The sequence below is a fragment of the Macaca thibetana genome, chromosome 12, assembly GCF_024542745.1.
Source record: "Macaca thibetana thibetana isolate TM-01 chromosome 12, ASM2454274v1, whole genome shotgun sequence".
NCBI lineage: Eukaryota > Metazoa > Chordata > Mammalia > Primates > Cercopithecidae > Macaca > Macaca thibetana.
The window spans coordinates 4,571,357-4,589,416 of NC_065589.1; the positions used below are offsets into that span (position 1 = coordinate 4,571,357).

General features: G+C 44.9%; 1 protein-coding gene across 1 annotated transcript in view; it reads right to left on the reverse strand.

The window, feature by feature from the left end:
- SCLY (selenocysteine lyase) overlaps positions 1-18,060 on the reverse strand; it is a 68,113-nt gene that overhangs the window by 35,298 nt on the left and 14,755 nt on the right. The window contains exons 2-3 of the mRNA XM_050751664.1: positions 5,487-5,625; positions 1,453-1,565 (exon numbers count right to left, since the gene is read on the reverse strand). Of these exons, the coding sequence (XP_050607621.1) occupies positions 1,453-1,565; positions 5,487-5,625 (252 nt within the window). The remainder of the gene's footprint in view (positions 1-1,452; positions 1,566-5,486; positions 5,626-18,060) is intronic.

An 18,060-nucleotide genomic window follows, 5' to 3' on the forward strand; every position in this document is an offset into this window, starting at 1 on the left:
TGGGAGGCCGAGGTGGGTGGATCACGAGGTCAGGAGTTCAAGACTAGCCTGGCCAATATGGTGAAACCCTGTCTCTACTAAAAATACAAAAATTAGCCGGGCATGGTGGCGCGTGCCTCTAGTCCCAGCTACTTGGGAGGCTGAGGCAGAAGAATCGCTTGAACCCAGGAGGCGGACGTTGCAGTGACCCGAGACCTGAGATAGTGCCACTGCACTCCAGCCTGGGTGAGAGCGAGACTCAGTCTCAAAATAATAATAATAATATTTAAATATTATTAAATAATGTTTAAATAATAATACTGTGAAAATAATTAAACCACTCTATAAATTGATTTTTTTTCTTTTGCATTTCTATCTGAGTAGCAACAGAAGGTAAACTGCAACACTTCTGAGTTTATGGTTCTTAATTTGTGGAAACAAAGGCTGTCAAGGAAACCTAAAAGCCACTGCCAGGCTTCATTCAGGTCCAGAACATGATTTCTCTGTGAGAGCGATTCCCAGACTTTTTCATGAGACAATGCCTGTCATCCGCATTTAGTTATTCTCCGTATTTTCAAGTTTAATATGTCAAAAAGTTCAATTTTACTAAAGGAGAGACTGGATACAAGGCAATGTGCAGAAGATTAGCCAGAATAGACCAACAAATAAGCCAACAAATAAGTTAATGAATGACTAGTATCTAAGCTGAGGGCTTTGTTATTAAGTTGCTGTGAAGCTTAACAGCAACTGAATATGAGAACATATTAAACCTGTAAAGTTGTACACAAGTGTTACTAAACCATATGGCCTGGCAATATTCTGTTTGAAGTTATTTTAGTTCATCATAATCCACAGTTAACATAGTTTATCTTAATTATCCCTAATAAACATTAAATAAGAAAGGTAAGACTTGAGTTTGCTCATCTATCTGAAAAACAGAATGTAACTCTGCCATATAACTGACTTGAAGCAAATTATTCTCCAAAACCTCCAATTTAATGCTCTACATTACAATAAGAATAAATTGGAAACATATAAGAATATTTATAACTAATTAATGAAAAAGTAATTTTCATTTTTAAAAAGGGCCAGGATTGTATGTTATCCTGATGACCTAAAAGACATATTTTGCGAATTCTGTAAGGATTGACTGAGCTAGATCTGTGCAGTGCTCAACAGGCACTGACAGCCACTGCAAGGAACTCTCAGTGGACACCTTTCTCATCTGGGAAAGGGTGACAGGACAGCATGTTAAAGATTAAACATTAAAGATTAAAGACTACAGTAGCAGCAAGGCTCAGCTTACAAATTGGGACTTCTCAGAAAAGAAACAATCAAAAATTACAGCTAAAGATTTGCAGCTAACAGAAATCTATTCAAAACAAAGCCATCACATGTGGGTGTGCAATTTCTCTAAGAGCGTCCCATCCCCATTATCTCCCATCTGTGAACATGTGCATCTTCTAGAATTACCTGCTGGATACAGGCTGCTGGGATTGCCCCAGGCTTCCCACATGGCCTCGGTCATGGCCTGGATAACTTCTGGCTCCAGGGGAGTGGTTGCATTATAGTCCATATAAACTTTCCTGAAGGAAAGAAAGCAAAGACACCCCTTAAGGAAAAGGAGACAGCACATGGGAAATACGGCTGCTCTGTGTCTATCCCATCAGCAGGAGCAAATAATGTCAAGGGCACGGCGGTCTCCTGCATAAGCACTGCAGACACCCACAAGCTGCACTTGGGAATATCCAGGATCTGCACTACTTGTGGAAAACGTATGCACAATTTCTAATAATCTAGTTTTTGCCAATTCTTTTATAATTGATAGGACTTGGATTTTCATTTAGGTTTTCAAAATTTCTTTCTAGCAAGGCACAGTGGATCGTGCCTGTAGTCCCAGCCACGGGGGAGGCTGAGGCGGAATGAACTCTTCAGGCCAGAAGTTTGAGGCAGTGAGCTATGATGGCGCCTATGAATAGCCACTGCACTCCAGCCTGGGCAACACAGCCAGATCCTGCCTCTAATAACAGACACTCTTTCTACCCCTTGGTAGGGCCCAGATTACCCATCTGACAGCTATAAAGGGCAGATCGCTGGCCTCTTTCTTATGGAAGGAGGGGAACAGCTGCATATTCCCAAGGGAACTTTCCTGTCTGCTGTTTTAACTTCATCAGAGTTTCGCCTTATTTCCCCATACCCGTTTTTGCGATGGCCTGTGGGGTTCGTGGTAACCTGGGCTTCTCCCTGGGGCAGGTGAACTTTGGCCCCAGACCTTGCACTTTCCGTTTCTTTGCCCAGAAAAACTACATGCCCTGCCTCCACCTTACTTTTTTAGATCTTTGTTCCAACTTAGTCCTCTTGTGACCCCCTGCCCCGCAGCTCTGTTTAAAACTACAGCCGGCTGGGCACAGTGGCTCACGCCTATAATCCTAGCACTTTGGGAGGTCAAGGCAGGTGGATCACTTGAGGTTAGGAGTTTGAGACCAGCCTGGCCCACATGGTGAAACTCCATCTCTACTAAAAATGCAAAAATTAGCCCTACTAGGGAGGCTGGGGCAGGAAAATCGCTTGAACCTGGGAGGTGGAGGTTGCTGTGAGCCGAGATCACGCCACTGCCTGGGCAACGGAGTGAGACTCTGTCTCAAACAAACAAACAAACCCACAAAACTGCAGCCACCTATGTCCCTCCCTCCCCAGCCTCCAGGTCCCATTCTCTCCTTCCTTTCCAGGCAGCAGCAGCATCTGACACACTAGACTTGTTCCCTTACTGCCCACCTTCATAGACTGACAGAAGTATGGCTCCACGGGCACAGGGGCTCTGTTTTCCTCACCGCCCTGTCACCAATGCGGAAGCCCATGGGTGCCACACAGCAGGGGCCTGATTTTTATAAGATGACAAAATAAATGCCACAGAAAGTAGATTCCCTGAAAGATCCCTCACTAAGTAAAATTTATCTGTATAAGTTTTTACTAATATCCAAAATCTTTGAAAGCCTTTAGAAACATGTGTAGTAGTCCTGCCTGATATTAATTTACCTAGTTTTAAAATAAACAGCGCTTATACCAATCCACATGAAACCCCAGATACAATGACTAACTACGGCTGTTAAGACACAGAGTGTGGACAGAATGTGCATTAGTTGTAATGAAGCATCTTTTCTGTTCAAAATCACTCAATAGGCTGGGCGCTGTGGCTTGTGCCTGTAATCCCAGCACTTTGGGAGGCCAAGGCGGGCCGATCACCTGAGGTCAGGAGTTCAAGGTCAGCCTGGCCAACATGGCAAAACCCCATCTCTACTAAAAATACAATAAAATTAGCCAGATGTGGTGGCACATGCCTGTAATCCCAGCTACTTGGGAGGCTGAGACAGGAGAATCGCTTGAACCCGGGCAGTGGATGTTGCAGTAAGCCGAGACTGCGCCTCTGCACTCCATCCTGGGTGACAGAGTGAGACTCCATCTCAATTAAAAAAAAAAAAAAAAATCACTCAATAGGTACAAGGCTTTGACAAGTTTGACCTGCCGTCCTTTACCACTCTGGTACTAGTATTAATGTCAGGCCTCTGAGCCCAAGCTAAACCATCATATCCCCAGTGACCTGCATGGATACATCCAGACTGCCTGTAGCAACTGAAGATCCATAGAAGTGAAAAGTCTTAACTGATGACATTCCACCATTGTGATTTGTTTCTACCCCACCCTAACTGATCAATGTTCTTTATAATCTCCCCCACCCTTAAGAAGTTTCTTTGTAATTCTCCCCACCCTTGAGAACTTTGTGGATCCAACCCTCGCCCCCAAAACATTGCTCTTAACTCCACCGCCTATCCCAAAACCTATAAGAACTCATGATAATCCCACCACCCTTGCTGACTCCTTTTTCAGACTCAGCCCACCTGCACCCAGGTGAAATAAACAGCCTTGTTGCTCACACAAAGCCTTTTTGGTGGTCTCTTCACACAGACCCGTGAGACATTAATAGTCTCAGGAAACCCCCAGCCCGGCTTGACTTTGCATGTGTCCTTAAGTCTGTTTCTCTTTCCTATAAATAAGCATCCAAAGGACCTTAGTCTAGCTAGTGTTTGTTGGGCGACTATAGCTCTTCAATCTGCTGCTGGGCTAAACAAATCTATGGCTCGAATTTCAGATTAATACTTTACACATTCCTTTGCTTCATTATTTGCTGCTTCCTTAAAATGCTATCAGTATTGGATGAGCAGGCTCAACTTTATTAGTTTCTTAACCAAAAACTAAAAAGTCTTGGGAATCTCGCTCCACTGATTCCATAGGGGATATTTTCCAAGATCCCTTCACTTTGTTCCAACCAAAGTAGAATGCCAAATGTGTGTGCTTTAGGCCTGGACCCCTCATATTCTAAGCATGGGTAGCTAATGAGCTCACAAAAAGGAAAAAGAGGGGTCTGGAAAAGAAGACACACAGGCCGGGCACACAGGCCGGGTGCGGTGGCTCACGCCTGTAATCTCAGCACTTTGGGAGGCCGAGACGGGTGGATCACGAGGTCAGGAGATCAAGACCATCCTGGCTAACACGGTGAAACTCTGTCTCTACTAAAAAATGCCAAAAATTAGCCGGGCGTGGTGGCGGGCGCCTGTAGTCGCAGCTACTCGGGAGGCTGAGGCAGGAGAATGGCTGAACCCGGGAGGCGGAGCTTGCAGTGAGCCGAGATCGCGCCACTGCACTCCAGCCTGGGCAACAGGGCGAGACTCCGTCTCAAAAAAAAAAAAAAAAAAAAAAAAAAAAAGAGAGAGAGAAGACACACAGACCGGAAAATGCATACCCCTGCCTCCCGCCCTTCTCGGACTTAACAAGTGTGGACACCACGTGCTCCGGGTCTCCGCGCTTCTCAGCGGTGGCCATCCCCAGTTTCCTGCAGCTGGGCCAGTAGCCTGGGAGAATACTTAATTCCCTTTCACCTGTCCCGGTGCAACAGCTTCCTACCAATGCATCCGTTTCTGGGGGCACACCACATCTCCCTCCTAGACGGTTACAAGATCCCCAACTGGCTTCCCGGCTCCCTCCCGTCCCAGGCCTACCCGCGCTCCTTTCTAGGAAACAGCCAGAAGGACTCCTTCAAAACACTTAAATTGCATCGCTCCGTGATCAACCTCCGAGGCCCCATAAGGCTCCGAATGAACCCCTAAGTTCTTCCCGGGTCAGGGGCTCCGCCGGGTCACCTCCGACAAGTCCCCCGCCCTTCGCATCTGCTGTGCCCTCTTCCTGGCAGGCTCTGCTACCCCAGAACCTGTAAACCTCACCCCTGGAAGTCACTCGAGTTTCGGCCCCAAAGTCACCTCTCCGTGGCCCCTTCCCGGGCCACAGCTCGCACCTGCTCCTCCTCGAAGCTCGCATCCCTGACTTAGACCGACCTCGAGGACAACCCCGCGCGGGACGCCCCCCGCGAGAGCGGCCACAGGCCGGCAGCGCCCTCCGTCCTCCCGCGCGGGACACGCCGGCCGCCTCCCCGGCCCTCCCCTGACGGCGCGCACCTCTCCGGCGAGTTGTGTTTTCCGCAGCCGCTGGGCTGACTCGCCGCGGGTGCGGGCGCATCCCTCCCCGGCGCCACTGCCGCCTCCATCCCAGCCCCACGGATACCGGGGCTCCAGCCTTCTTCCCGCGGAGCGCTACAAGTCCCGAGCGCTGGGCAGGAGGCGGGGCCGCGACGCCCGGACGCGCCCGGATTGGCTGAGCGAAGCGCCCCCAGCCAATCCGCCCGCTTCACAAGGCCGCAGAGCGCCCAGTGGGAGGCGGGGCTGCGCGGGGGTCAGGTAAAGGATTGGGGCGGGGCCTAGCGCGTCACAGAGCTTCCCGGGAACTTGGCGCAAATGCCCGCAACTTCACTTCCGGGGGAACCTCGTGACCTTCGCTCTCTGGGGCAGGGCCGCTATCGGGCTGCGGCCGGCTAGTCCGCGTAAGAGCAGGCTAGGCCCGAGCTGGACCTGAGAAGCTGAGGCGGCTGTGCTGTCCTGCGCGTGCCCCCCTCTGGCTGCATGCGCGTGGAACCGTGCGCTCCGGGAGAGCCGGGGCCGCGTGGCCTTGTTCGCCGCGAACACTCGAGGGGAAGTGCCGGAACCACGGCGGCAGGGGCAGGGCCCCGGGAGTCTCCCGCAGGCCGCCCTGGTCAGCGATGAGCAGGTCCGCTGGACCTGCGCGTCCGTAGTCGGAGCGGCTCCATAGGGGACGTGGATGTCGTGAAGTTGGAGTCACGCGTCGAGGAAGGGGATCTGGAGTAGAGGATGGGAGGGCATTGAAAAAATAGGGCGAGAAATGAGGGACTCTAAGTGGGCGTGGAAACGCAGAAAAGATTAATTCAAGATCTGTTTAGGCTGTTAAATAGGAATTGGGGCATGAGGGACAGGAAGGAAGCAAGGATTAGCCAAGTGACTGGAAAGATGTTAGTGCCTTTATCTGGGGTAAGAGGGAACACGGGAGGGGGAAAGATGATGGGTTGAGCTTTGGACATGTTGAGTTGTCTGTGAGACAGTCACAAGTGTAAACATCCACCATTTAGGTGTCCCACCAACCGTTAAGAAAAGTCAGTTGTGAAAGTGGTAAAAAGGAGCAAAAATCCCTGAACTCTCACGAAGCCATCCTACTATCCCTTGTTTTTTTTTTTTTTTTTTTTTTTTTTTTTTTTTTTGTTGTTGTTGTTGTTGTTGTTTTGGCATAATAGTGTGTCTGACTTTAATTGAGCCTTGAACTATGCCAGGCAGTGTTCTAAGTATTTTTCATGTGTTCACTAATTTAATATTGATGATTAACCCAGTCCGGTAGGTATCTTGTATATGAGAAATCCAAGATACAGAAAGGCATCTTGCCCAAGTTCACACGAGTAGCGGTGGAGCCAAAATTCGATTTCAAGCATGCTTTGCCAAGAGGTTGAATTTTAATTGGCTTTTCAGGGGCGTTCTCTATTTTATATCCTGTTGGGGTCCAGAATAACTTGACTTTTCCAGCACAGCAGATCTGCACATTTCTGGACTCATTCTCTCTCATTTTTCCCTATAAACGCAGCTCATTTCTTGCAAATGCAGCCAATAGCAAAGGGCCCACCAACATTTAAGAAGCAAATGGATGCACAGGAGCATGAGAACAGTCAAAAGAGGAGGAAAGGAAAGTGAATTGGGAAGGAATGTCAAAGAAGCCAAGAAGACAGATAATAGTGTCAAGTGTGACTGAGAGGCAATCCGAAGTCTACTGTGCATAACAATTAGGAGGAACCGATAAACTAGCGAAGAAGCCTCAGTTGTGGGAGAGGCGTGGAAGTTAGAATGCAAAGATGGGATATGAAAAAATGAAGAATGCACTCAACTCTTAAAATGGTTGAGAAAGGAGGAATTAAAACGGCGTATGAGATTACGGGCAAGCTGGGCGGAGTGGTTCACGCCTGTAATCCTAGCACTTTGAGAGGCCGAGGTGGGTGGATCACCTAAGGTCAGGGGTTCGAGATCAGCCTGGCCAACATGGCAAAACTCTATCTCTACTAAAAATACAAAAATTAGCCTGGTGTGGTGGTGCATGCTTGTAATCCCAGCTACTCGGGAGGCTGAGGCAGGAGAATCACTTGAACCCAGGAGGTGGAGGTTACACACTGGAACTGAAACCACGCCACTGCACTCCAGCCTGGGAGACAGAGTGAGACTCCGTCTCAAAAAAAAAAAAAAAAAAAAAAAAAGATTAAGAGCAAATAGAGACTGAACATGTTCATAGGGTAAAGGGAGGTAGCTAACAGGCCATGCCAGAAAGAGGAGCCAAAGTCCTGGAGGAGACGATAGGGGATGAAGTTAAGAGCAAAGATGGCTAGGGAAGTTGATAGGTATGGGGAGAGTTCATTCTCTAAATCTGTTTGGAAGGCCGTAAAGATAGAAGCCTAAGGACAACGGACAAGGTGATGATTCATCCCAAGCACTCCTTGGGCCACCTAGGCAGAAATAAGGTTTGTGTTTCCAGGTGGACATAGTGAGTGTAGTGGTGGAGTCAGACAAGATTGTGTCCAACATGGAATGGTGATACCCAGAAAGAATTGAGTACAAACAAACATAAGCCTAGGTGTTGAGATAGCCCAGCTGAAAACAGTGAAGGGTGCAACATGCAGCAGCAGCTACCACCATTCCAAGTGTACTGCTTACACACGCAACATGACCTACCAAGATGTCTCTAATAGAAACGCAATTGCCCCATAGTGGCCAGACATTTGAGGAATGCCATCTCCATGAAGATAGCACATGCACCAAATAGAATTCTCACCTAAGGGAAAAAGTTAATAGAGCTATCAGAGTAAGTCTCCAATACAGCAAGATCTTGAGACAAATGGGTATTTTATTTAAAAAAAAAAAAAAAAAAGGCAGTCATGAAACAAGAACAGTGAAAAGAGATACTGGACATTAATAATCGAAGTTTAAAAAAGAGTTGTCAGGGGTTGGGGGAGGAAAGGATGCATAGGCAGAGAACAGAATTTTTAGGGCAATGAACTATTTTGTATACTATAATGGTGGATACATGTAATATATTTGTCAAAATTCACAGAAGCTACAACACCAATAATGAATCCTAATATAAACTATGGACTATGGGTGATGATCTGTTAATGAAGGTTAATCACTTGTTAACAAAAAATACCACAGTGGATGTTGATAGTGGAGGAGGTTGTGTGTGTGCACAGGCAGGGGATATATGGTAACTCCTCAATTTTCAAGTGAACCTAAAATTCCTCTAAAAAAAAAATTTTTTTTTCAGAACCCCCCAACAGATGGGTTGAAGAGCAGAATAGGCATAGCTGAGGAGTGAATTCGTGAACTGGTCCTAGGAATTCTCTGATTATTGCTCAAAAGGATAGAGATGGAAAATATGAAATAAAATCGTCCATTGAATATGGTGATTCTCAGGCAGGGGTGATTTTTCCTTCCAGGGGTCCTTTGGTCGTATCTGGAGACAATTTTGGTTGCCATAACGGGAGCTGTGGTGCTTCTGGGCTGTAGTGAGTAGGGGCTATTTATACTACTGAGCATCCCCACAATAAATTATTAGCCCCAAAGTGTCATCAGTGCCAAAGGGGAGAAACCCTGATGTGGTTCCACGTTTCCATTTGGTATCATTTCTTCTGCCAGAGGACTTTGTATTGCTAGTCTGCTGGTATGCTTCCTTCAGCTTTTGTACACACAAAAACTCGGTATTTTGCCTTCATATTTAATATGTTCCTTAGATCTAGAATTCTGGCTTGAGTTTTTTCTTTCAGCACTTTAGAGTTACTTCTTTAATATTTTCTTGCTTGTGTTGTCTGCACGAGACATCTGTTGTCACCCCTATCTTTGTTCCTCTCTATGTTGTCTCTTTATTTCCTTCCTGCTTGCTTTGAATATTTTGCTCTGGCCAGGCACAGTGGCTCATGCCTGTACTCCCAGCACTTAGGGAGGCAGAGGTGGGAGGACAGATTGAGCCCATGAGTTCCAGACCTGCCTGGGCAATATAGCGAGATCCCGTTCTTCACAAACAATTTTAAAAAGTATTTAAAATATTTTGCTCTGTCACTGGTTTTGAGCAGTTTCACTATGAGACTTCATTATGGTGTGGCGTTCTTCATGCTCTCGTGCTCTGGGTTTGTTTACCTTTCTAGATCCATTGGATTAGAGTGCTTATCAATTTGGAAAATTTTTCTTTTGAAATATTTTTCTCCCCTGCTTCTTTGGGGATTCACAAGTAGGAGTTATCTCACAGCTCATGAAGTTCTCATGGCGGGAGAGGTTCCCACTTTTTTCCTTTATTTTGGATTGTCTTTGTTGCTCTGCCTTGAAGTCCATGTTTCTTTTGCAACATATAACCTGCTGTTAAAGTCATCCAGTGTCTTTCTCTATTTGATTTTTTTTTTTTTTAAGATGGAGTCTCTCTCTGTCGCTCAGGCTGGAGTGCAGTGGCGCGATGTCGGCTCACTGCAACTTCCGCCTCCCGGGGTCAAGTGATTCTCCTGCCTCAGCCTCCCAAGTAGTTGAGATTACAGGCATGCACAACCACGCCCAGCTGATTTTTGTATTTTTAGTAGAGACGGGGTTTCTGCATGTTGGCCAGGCTGGTCTCAAACTCCTGACCTCAGATGATCCCCCTGCCTTGGCCTCCCAAAGTGCTGGGATTACAGGTGTGAGCCACCGAGCCCAGCCTGTAATTTTTAATTGAATGCTAGGCATAGTATATTTTCTCTGATGGTTGCTGGATATTTATCTTTTTTCTTTTTCTTTCTTTCTTTTTTTTTTTTTTGTAGACAAGAGTCTTGCTCTGTCACCCGGGCTGGAGTGCAGTGGTGTGATCTCAGCTCACTGCAACCTCCTCCCAGGCTCAAGCAATCCTCCCACCTCAGCCTCCCAACTAGCTGGGACTACAGGTGCATGCCACCACACCTGGCTAATTTTTGTATTTTTTGTAGAGATGGGGTCTCACCATGTTGCCCAGGCTGGTCTCCTGCGCTCAAGCCATCCTGGCCTCTGCCTTAGCCTCCCAAAGTACTGGGATTACAGGCATGAGCCACCACTCCTGGCCTGGATATATATTTTTAATTAAAAATTTTATTGAGATCATTGTAGATTTACATGCAGATGTAAATAAATGAAAGAGATCCTGGCCAGACGCGATGGCTTATGCCTGTAATCCCAGCACTTTGGGAGGCTGAGGTGGAAGAATCACATGAGGTCGGGAGTTCGAGACCAGCCTGACCAACACGGAGAAACCCCATCTCTACTAAAAATACAAAACCTTAGCCAGGTGTGGTGGTGCATGCCTGTAATCTCAGCTACTTGGGAGGCTGAGGCAGAAGAATCACTTGAACCTGGGAGGCGGAGGTTGCAGTGAGCCGAGATCGCGCCATTGCACTCCAGCCTGGGCAACAAGAGTGAAACTCTGTCTCAAAAAAAAAAAAAAAAAAAAAAAAAAATCCTTTACCCAGCTGTCCACAATGATTAGCATCTTGAAAACTCTAGTATAACATCACAAGGACCAGGTGAGGCAGCTCATGCCTGTAATTCCAGTACTTTCAGAGGCCGAGGTGGGCGGGTCACGAGGTCAGGAGTTCAAGACCATCCTGGTCAATATGGTGAAACCCCGCCTCTGCTAAAAATATAAAAATTAGCCAGGCATGGTGGAGCGTGTCTGTAGTCTCAGCTACTCAGGAGGCTGAGGCAGAAGAATCACTTGAACCCAGGAGGCAGAGGTTGCAGTGAGCCGAGATCACCACTGCACTCCATCCTGGGTGACAGAGCAATATTTTGTATCAAAAAAAGAAATATATATATCTCACAACCAGGATATTGACATTGATACAATTCATTGTTTTTATTCAGATTTCCCCAGCTTTACTCATTTGTGGGGTGTTTAGCCCTATGCAGTTTTTTGATGTGTACATTTGTGTATCCACTACCACAATCAAGATACAACATTTCCATCATTACAGGGGTCCTTGTATTAGTCTTAAAACAAATCCACCCCCTCCTCCTGCCCATTCCTGCCTCTAACTCCTGTCAGCCACTAAACTCTTCTGTTTCTAAAATTTTGTTTTTCCAAATGTGTTATATAAACAAAAACATACAGCATGTTATTTCTTGAGTTTTTTTTTTTTTTTTTTTTTTTTTTTTTTTAACTCAGTGTAATTCCTGGAGACTCATCCAAGTTGCTGTGAATAGCTTATTCCTTTTCATTGCTGAGTAGTATTCCAGGGTCTATGTGTACCATAGTTTGTTTAACCATTCACAGGTTGAAGGACACCTGGGCTGATTCCAGATTATAGCTGTTATAAATAAGGCTACTATAAACATTGGTGTAAAGGTTTTTGTGTGAACATAAGTTTTCATTTCTGTGGGATAAATGGTCAGGAATGTAGTAGCTGGGGCATACAGTAATTGCATGTTCACTGTAATGACTCAGCAACTGACATTTCCAACTGACATTTCCACTGTAATGACTCAGCAACTGACATTCCAACTATGACTGCAGATTTGTCTCAGCTCTATCAGTTTTTACTTCATGTGTTTTGAGTCTGATGTTGGTAAAGGCACACATAGGACTGTCTGGTGGTGAATCTTCTGTTATGTAATATCGCTCTTTGTCTCTGCCAATTTTCTTTGCTCTGAAGTCTAAGTGATCAGATATCAATATAGTCACTGTTGCTTTTTTTTTAAATTAAATTCCGCATATCTGTTTTCATCCATTCAATCTACAAATGTTTTTTAATTTGATGGGAGTTTCTACTAAACAGAATATAAAGACATAAACAGTTGTGTCTTTTAATCCACTCTGCCAATCTTTGACTTTTTAAGATAATTACTGATATGTTAGCTCTTAAATCTACCGTTTTCTGTTTGTTTCATCTGGTTTTCAGCCTGTATTTCTTTACTTGCCTTCCTTTGGGTTACCTGAACAGTTTTCAGTATTCTGTCTTGATTTCTTTATACTGTTTTCAAAAACTGAGATATAATCCACATACCATAACCTTCACCCTTTTAGAGTACACAATTCAGTGGATTTTCATCTATTCCCAAGGTTGTGTGACCAGCACCACTGATTCCAGAATATTTTCATCACCACAAAAAGAAATAACTGTGCTCATTAGTATTCATTTCCCATACTCTAGCAACCAGTAAACCTTTTTTGTGTGTGAGACAGAGTCTCGCTCTGTTGCCCAGCCTGGAGTGCAGTGGCTCAATCTCGGCTCACTGCAACCTCTGTCTTCTGGGTTCAAGCAATTCTTATGCCTCAGCCTCCCAAGTAGCTGGGATTACAGGCGTGCACCACCACGCCCAGCTAATTTTTGTACTTCTAGTAGACGTGGTTTCCATGTTGGCCAGGCTCTTGTATTTAGGTCTTTAATTCATTTGACTTAATCTTTGTATTATATGACATGAGGTAAGAAAAGACAATTCTTTCTACCATTTAATTGTCTTGATACTCATCAAATATCTATTGACTGTAGGCCAGGTGCAGTGGCTCATGCCTGTAATCTCAGCACTTTGGCAGGCCGAGGTGGGTGGACTGCTTTGAGTTCATAAGTTCGAGAACAGCCTGGACAACACGGTGAAACCCTGTCTTTACAAAAAATACAAAAAAATTAGCCAGGCATGGTGGTGCATGCCTATAGTCACAGCTACTCGGGAAGCTGAGGCAGGAGGATGGCTTGAACCTGGGAGGCCAGAGGTTGCAGTGAACTGAGATCGTACCACTGCACTGCATCCTGGGCAATACAGCCAGACCTTGCCTCAAAGAAAAAAAAAATTGATCAAGTCAGGCATAGTCCCAGATCCTCAGGAGGCTGAGGTGGAAAAATCCTTTGAGCCCAGGAGTGCAAGTTCAGCCTGGGCAACATAGTGAGACCCCTGTCACTTGGAAAAAAAAAACTCAATTGACCATAGATGTATAGGTTTATTTCTGGACTCTTCATTCTCTTATTAATCTATACATGTCTCCTTATGTCACTGTCTTGATTACTATGACTTTATAGTTAAGTTTTGAAATCACAAAGTGTGAGTCCTTTAAATTTGTCCCTTTTCAAGATTGTGTTGGCTATTCAGGACCCCTTAAATTTTCTCAAGACTGTTAGGATTAGCTTGAGAGGGCTTGCACTAAATCTGTGTGTTTATTTAGTGTATTAGTCCGTTTTCACGCTGCTGATAGACACACCTGAGACTGGGCAATTTACAAAAGAAAGAGGTTTAATGGACTCACAGTTCCACATGGCTGGGGAGGCCTCACAATCATGGTGGAAGGCAAGGAGGAGCAAGTCACATCTTATGTGGATGGCAGCAGGCAAAGAGAGAGCTTGTGTAGGGAAACTCCCCCTTATAAAACCATCAGATCTCGTGAGACTCACCCATCACCATGAGGACAGCACGGGAAAGATCTGCCACCATGATTCAATTACCTCCCACTGGGTCCCTCCCACAACATGTGGGAATTTAAGATGAGATTTGGGTGGGGACACAGCCAAACCATATCATTTAGGGAGTACTGTTATCTTAACAATATTAAGTCTTGCAAAGCATAAACACAGAATGGCTTTCCATTTATTTGTCTTCAATTTCTTCCACTGGCATTTTGTAGTTTTTGTCTCTAAGTCTTGTTTCTTTTATTAAATTTATCACTAAGTATTTTGTATGCCATTGCAAATGGAATTGCTTTTCTTCATTTCATTTTTAGATTGTTCATTGCTAATGATTACAGTATATTGAACTTATATATTGCAACCTGGGAAAAGCAGTTTTGTCCTCAGTAAGCTCTAACTCAAGTCAAATACAGCCTTGCAAGTGGGGTCTTTCATGGAACTACAAGATTTGTTAAATGACACATTTCTCAGCTGGGCGAGATGGCTCATGCCTGTAATCCCAGCCTTTTGGGAGGCTGAGGTGGGCGGATCACCTGAAGTCAGGAGTTTGAGACCAGCCTGGCCAACATGGTCAAATCCCGTCTCTACCAAAACTACAAAAATTAGCAGGGTGTGGTGGCGCGCACCTGTAGTCCAGCTACTCGGGAGGCTGAGGCAAAAGAATCAGTTGAACCTGGGAGGCGGAGGTTGCAGTGAGGTGAGATCATGCCACTGCACTCCAGCCTGGGCAGCATAGCAAGAAAAAGACAAATTTCTCCAGGAATGAGGCTTCGAAGGATCTCCAGCCACGTTCTGCTCCCTCCAGTAGTGTCCAGGCTGTGCATTTTCATTGTGAATGTGTTTAAGGCTAATGTGGAGTTTGAGGATGTGAAAGAGGGATAGTGTGCCAGGCATGGTGGCTCACGCCTGTAATTCCAGCACTTTGGGAGGCCGAGGTGGGTGGATCACCTGAGGTCAGGAGTTCAAGACCAGCCTGACCAACATGGAGAAACCCTGTCTCTACTAAAAATACAAAATTAGCTGGGTGTGGTGGTGCATGCCTGTAATCCCAGCTACTCAGGAGGATGAGGCAGGAGAATCGCTTGATTAAGAAGTTCTTGGCTGGACGCAGTGGCTCACGCCTGTAATCCAAGCACTTTGGGAGGCTGAGGCAGGTGGATCACTTTAGGTTAAGAGTTCCAAACCAGCCTGGCCAACATGGTGAGACCCTGTCCCTACTAAAAATAGAAAAATTAGCCAGGTGTGGAGGTGCATGCCTGAAATCCCAGTTACTCGGGAGACTGAGGCAGGAGAATTGCTTGAATCCGGAAAGCGGAGGTTGCAGTGAGCTGAGATCAAGCCACTGAACTCCAACCTAGGTGACAGAGCGAGACCCTGTCTTAAAAAAACAAAATAAATTATTTGCCAATTTCACTGATATCATTTCTATTCATACTGTCTTTTAGTGTGTCTCTGTAGTTTCCTTAGTGGCTCTGGTATTACAATATACATATGTGACTTATTAAGTCTGCTAGTGTCTTTTACCACTTCTAATGAAATAAGGAAATCTTACTTGCATTTAATTTTATTCTTTTTTTTACTTTTTAAAGAGAGAGGGTCTTGCTGTTGGCCAGGCTGGAGTGCAGTAGCAAGTCATAGCTCACTGTAACGTCTAACTCCTGAGTTCAAGTCATCTTCCTGCCTCACCCTCCTGAGTAGGTGTCACTACAGGCATACACCACCATGACGGGCTAATTTTTTTTTTTTCTTTTTTTTTCTGAGACAGAGTCTCGCACTGTCACCCAGGCTGGAGTGCAGTGGCGCAATCTCGGCTCACTGCAATCTCCGCCTCCTGGTTTCACGCCATTCTCCTGCCTCAGCCTCCTGAGTAGCTGGGACTACAGGTGCCCAACACCACACCCGGCTAGTTTTTTTGTATTTTTAGTATAGATGGGATTTCACTGTGTTGGCCAGGATGGTCTCGATCTCCTGACCTAGTGATCCACCCGCCTCAGCCTCCCAAAGTGCTGCGATTACAGGTGTGAGCCACCACACAAGGCCCCATGATGGGCTAATTTTTTAGAGATGGGGTCTTGCTATGTTGCCCATGCTGGTCTCAAACCCCTGCTCTCAAGCAATCCTCCTGCCTTGGCCTCCCAAAGTGTTGGGATTACAGGCATGAGCCACTGCACCCTGCCCTATTTCCTCTACCTTTAAATATCATTATGTTGCGCATCAGACAGCATGATTTTAAATTTAATCAACACATACGATTTATGAAGATTCATTATTTTATCACTTCTTTTGTTTGAAGAACTTCCTTTAGCTAAACTTTATGGGTAGATCTGCTAGTAACTAATTCTTCTTGTTTTATTTCATCCAAGAATGTTTTGATTTCACTCATTCCTAAAAGTAAGTTTTGCTGTATATAGAATTCATGGTTAACAGTTATTTTTCTTTCAACACTTTTATAATACCATGCCACTTCCTTCTGGCCTCCATGATTTCTGAGGAGAAATTCACTGCTTTCAAACTGGTGTCCCCCTATAGGTGATGCACTATTTTCCTCTGGCTGCTTTTAGAACTTTTTGTTTTCAGTTTTTAGACGGTTAATTTATTATTTTCCTTGGCATGGATTTTTTTTTTTTTTTTTTTTTTTTTTTTTTTTTTGAGACAGAGTTTCACTCCTGTTGCCCAGGCTGGAGCGCAATGGCACAATCTCAGCTTACCACAACCTTCGCCTCCCAAGTAGCTGGGATTATAGGCATGCACCACCATGCCCAGTAATTTTTATTTTTAGTAGAGATGGGGTTTCTCCATGTTGGTCAGGCTGGTCTCAAACTCTTGACCTCAGGTATCCGCCCGCCTCGGTCTCCCAGAATGCTGGGATTACAGGCGTGAGCCACCATGCCTGGCCTCTTGGCATGAATTTCTTTGAGTGTATCCTGTGTGGGGATCACTCAGCTTCATGAATCTGTGTTTCAGTCTTTCCATAAAATTTGCAAAGTTTTCACCTTTACTGTTTCAAATTTTTAGTGTTAATTCCCTTTCTCCTCTCCTTTTGGAACTCAATAGGAAATAGAATGTTTCATCATTGTTCCATTGAGGCTTTGTCCTCCTGGACTCCCCCTTTTTGGTTTTTCTCTCTTCAGACTTAGTAAATTCTATTGATCTGTCCTCAGATTTGCTGATTGTATCTTCTGCTATTTCTACTGTACTATTGAGCCCATCCAGTAAAATTTTAAAGTTTCTGTCACCGCACATTTTAGTTCAATAATTTCCATTTGGTTTTCTAAGTTCTATATCCTTGTAGAGATATTCTATTTTTTTCTTTTGTCTCAGAACAATTCATAATCAGCTTTTGAAACATTTTTATGATGGGTACTTTAAAATACTTGTAAGAAAATTCCATCTGATTCAGCTCATGATTAGTGTCAGTTTATTGTATTTTCTAATTTAAGTTGCAATTTTCCTGGTTCTTGGTATGATGAGTGATTTTCATTTGTATCTTAGACATTTCTGTTAGGAGACTGTTAACTAAAATCGCTGTCATGAACTGCCTGATGTCATGTCTGAAAGCCTGAAAACCCATAGATACTGTTGGGTTTTTGCTTATTTCATATAGGAGGGTAGATTCAATCCTTGTTACTCAAGCTGTAAGCACAAGTCCCCTCTGTCCTTTCTGTTATCTTCCTTCTGATGGCTTTTGTCTGTTTTCTTCTGCATTCTGGGAGAATCCCTCAAGTTTGCCTCCATATCATTGATCTACTTTCTCAGCATCAATCCTGCCCTTTGCTGTGCACTTTATGATGATGATTTTAGTTTCCTCATCTAGGTTCTTTTATAGTTTCATTCTGTTTCCTTTCCCTTTGGCCTATTGCCTACTTAGGGCTTTTTAATTTTTAGTCGAAGGTGCAATTTACTGCATTTTCCTAAACATGTGAATTTTTCTTCCCTAAAATATTTTTTTGATCCTACACTTCATTTCTAAAATCATGTTTACCCTTAGAGTCTCCAGGATATTACTTCTTCTTTTCTGCAGCATTTCCCCACAAGCTTTACTCAAGCAAAGCACACTCTGCTCAGCCTTGGCATCTGTCAGCTGATGGAAGGCAGTTACCTCGCTTGGGTGGTGCCAGACGCCAAACTCAGCTATTGCCTGGGTTGGTCAGTGCACCCAGCTCCTGGTTAACTGCCACAAGCAGGCTTGCAGCTGGTGTACTGTGCTC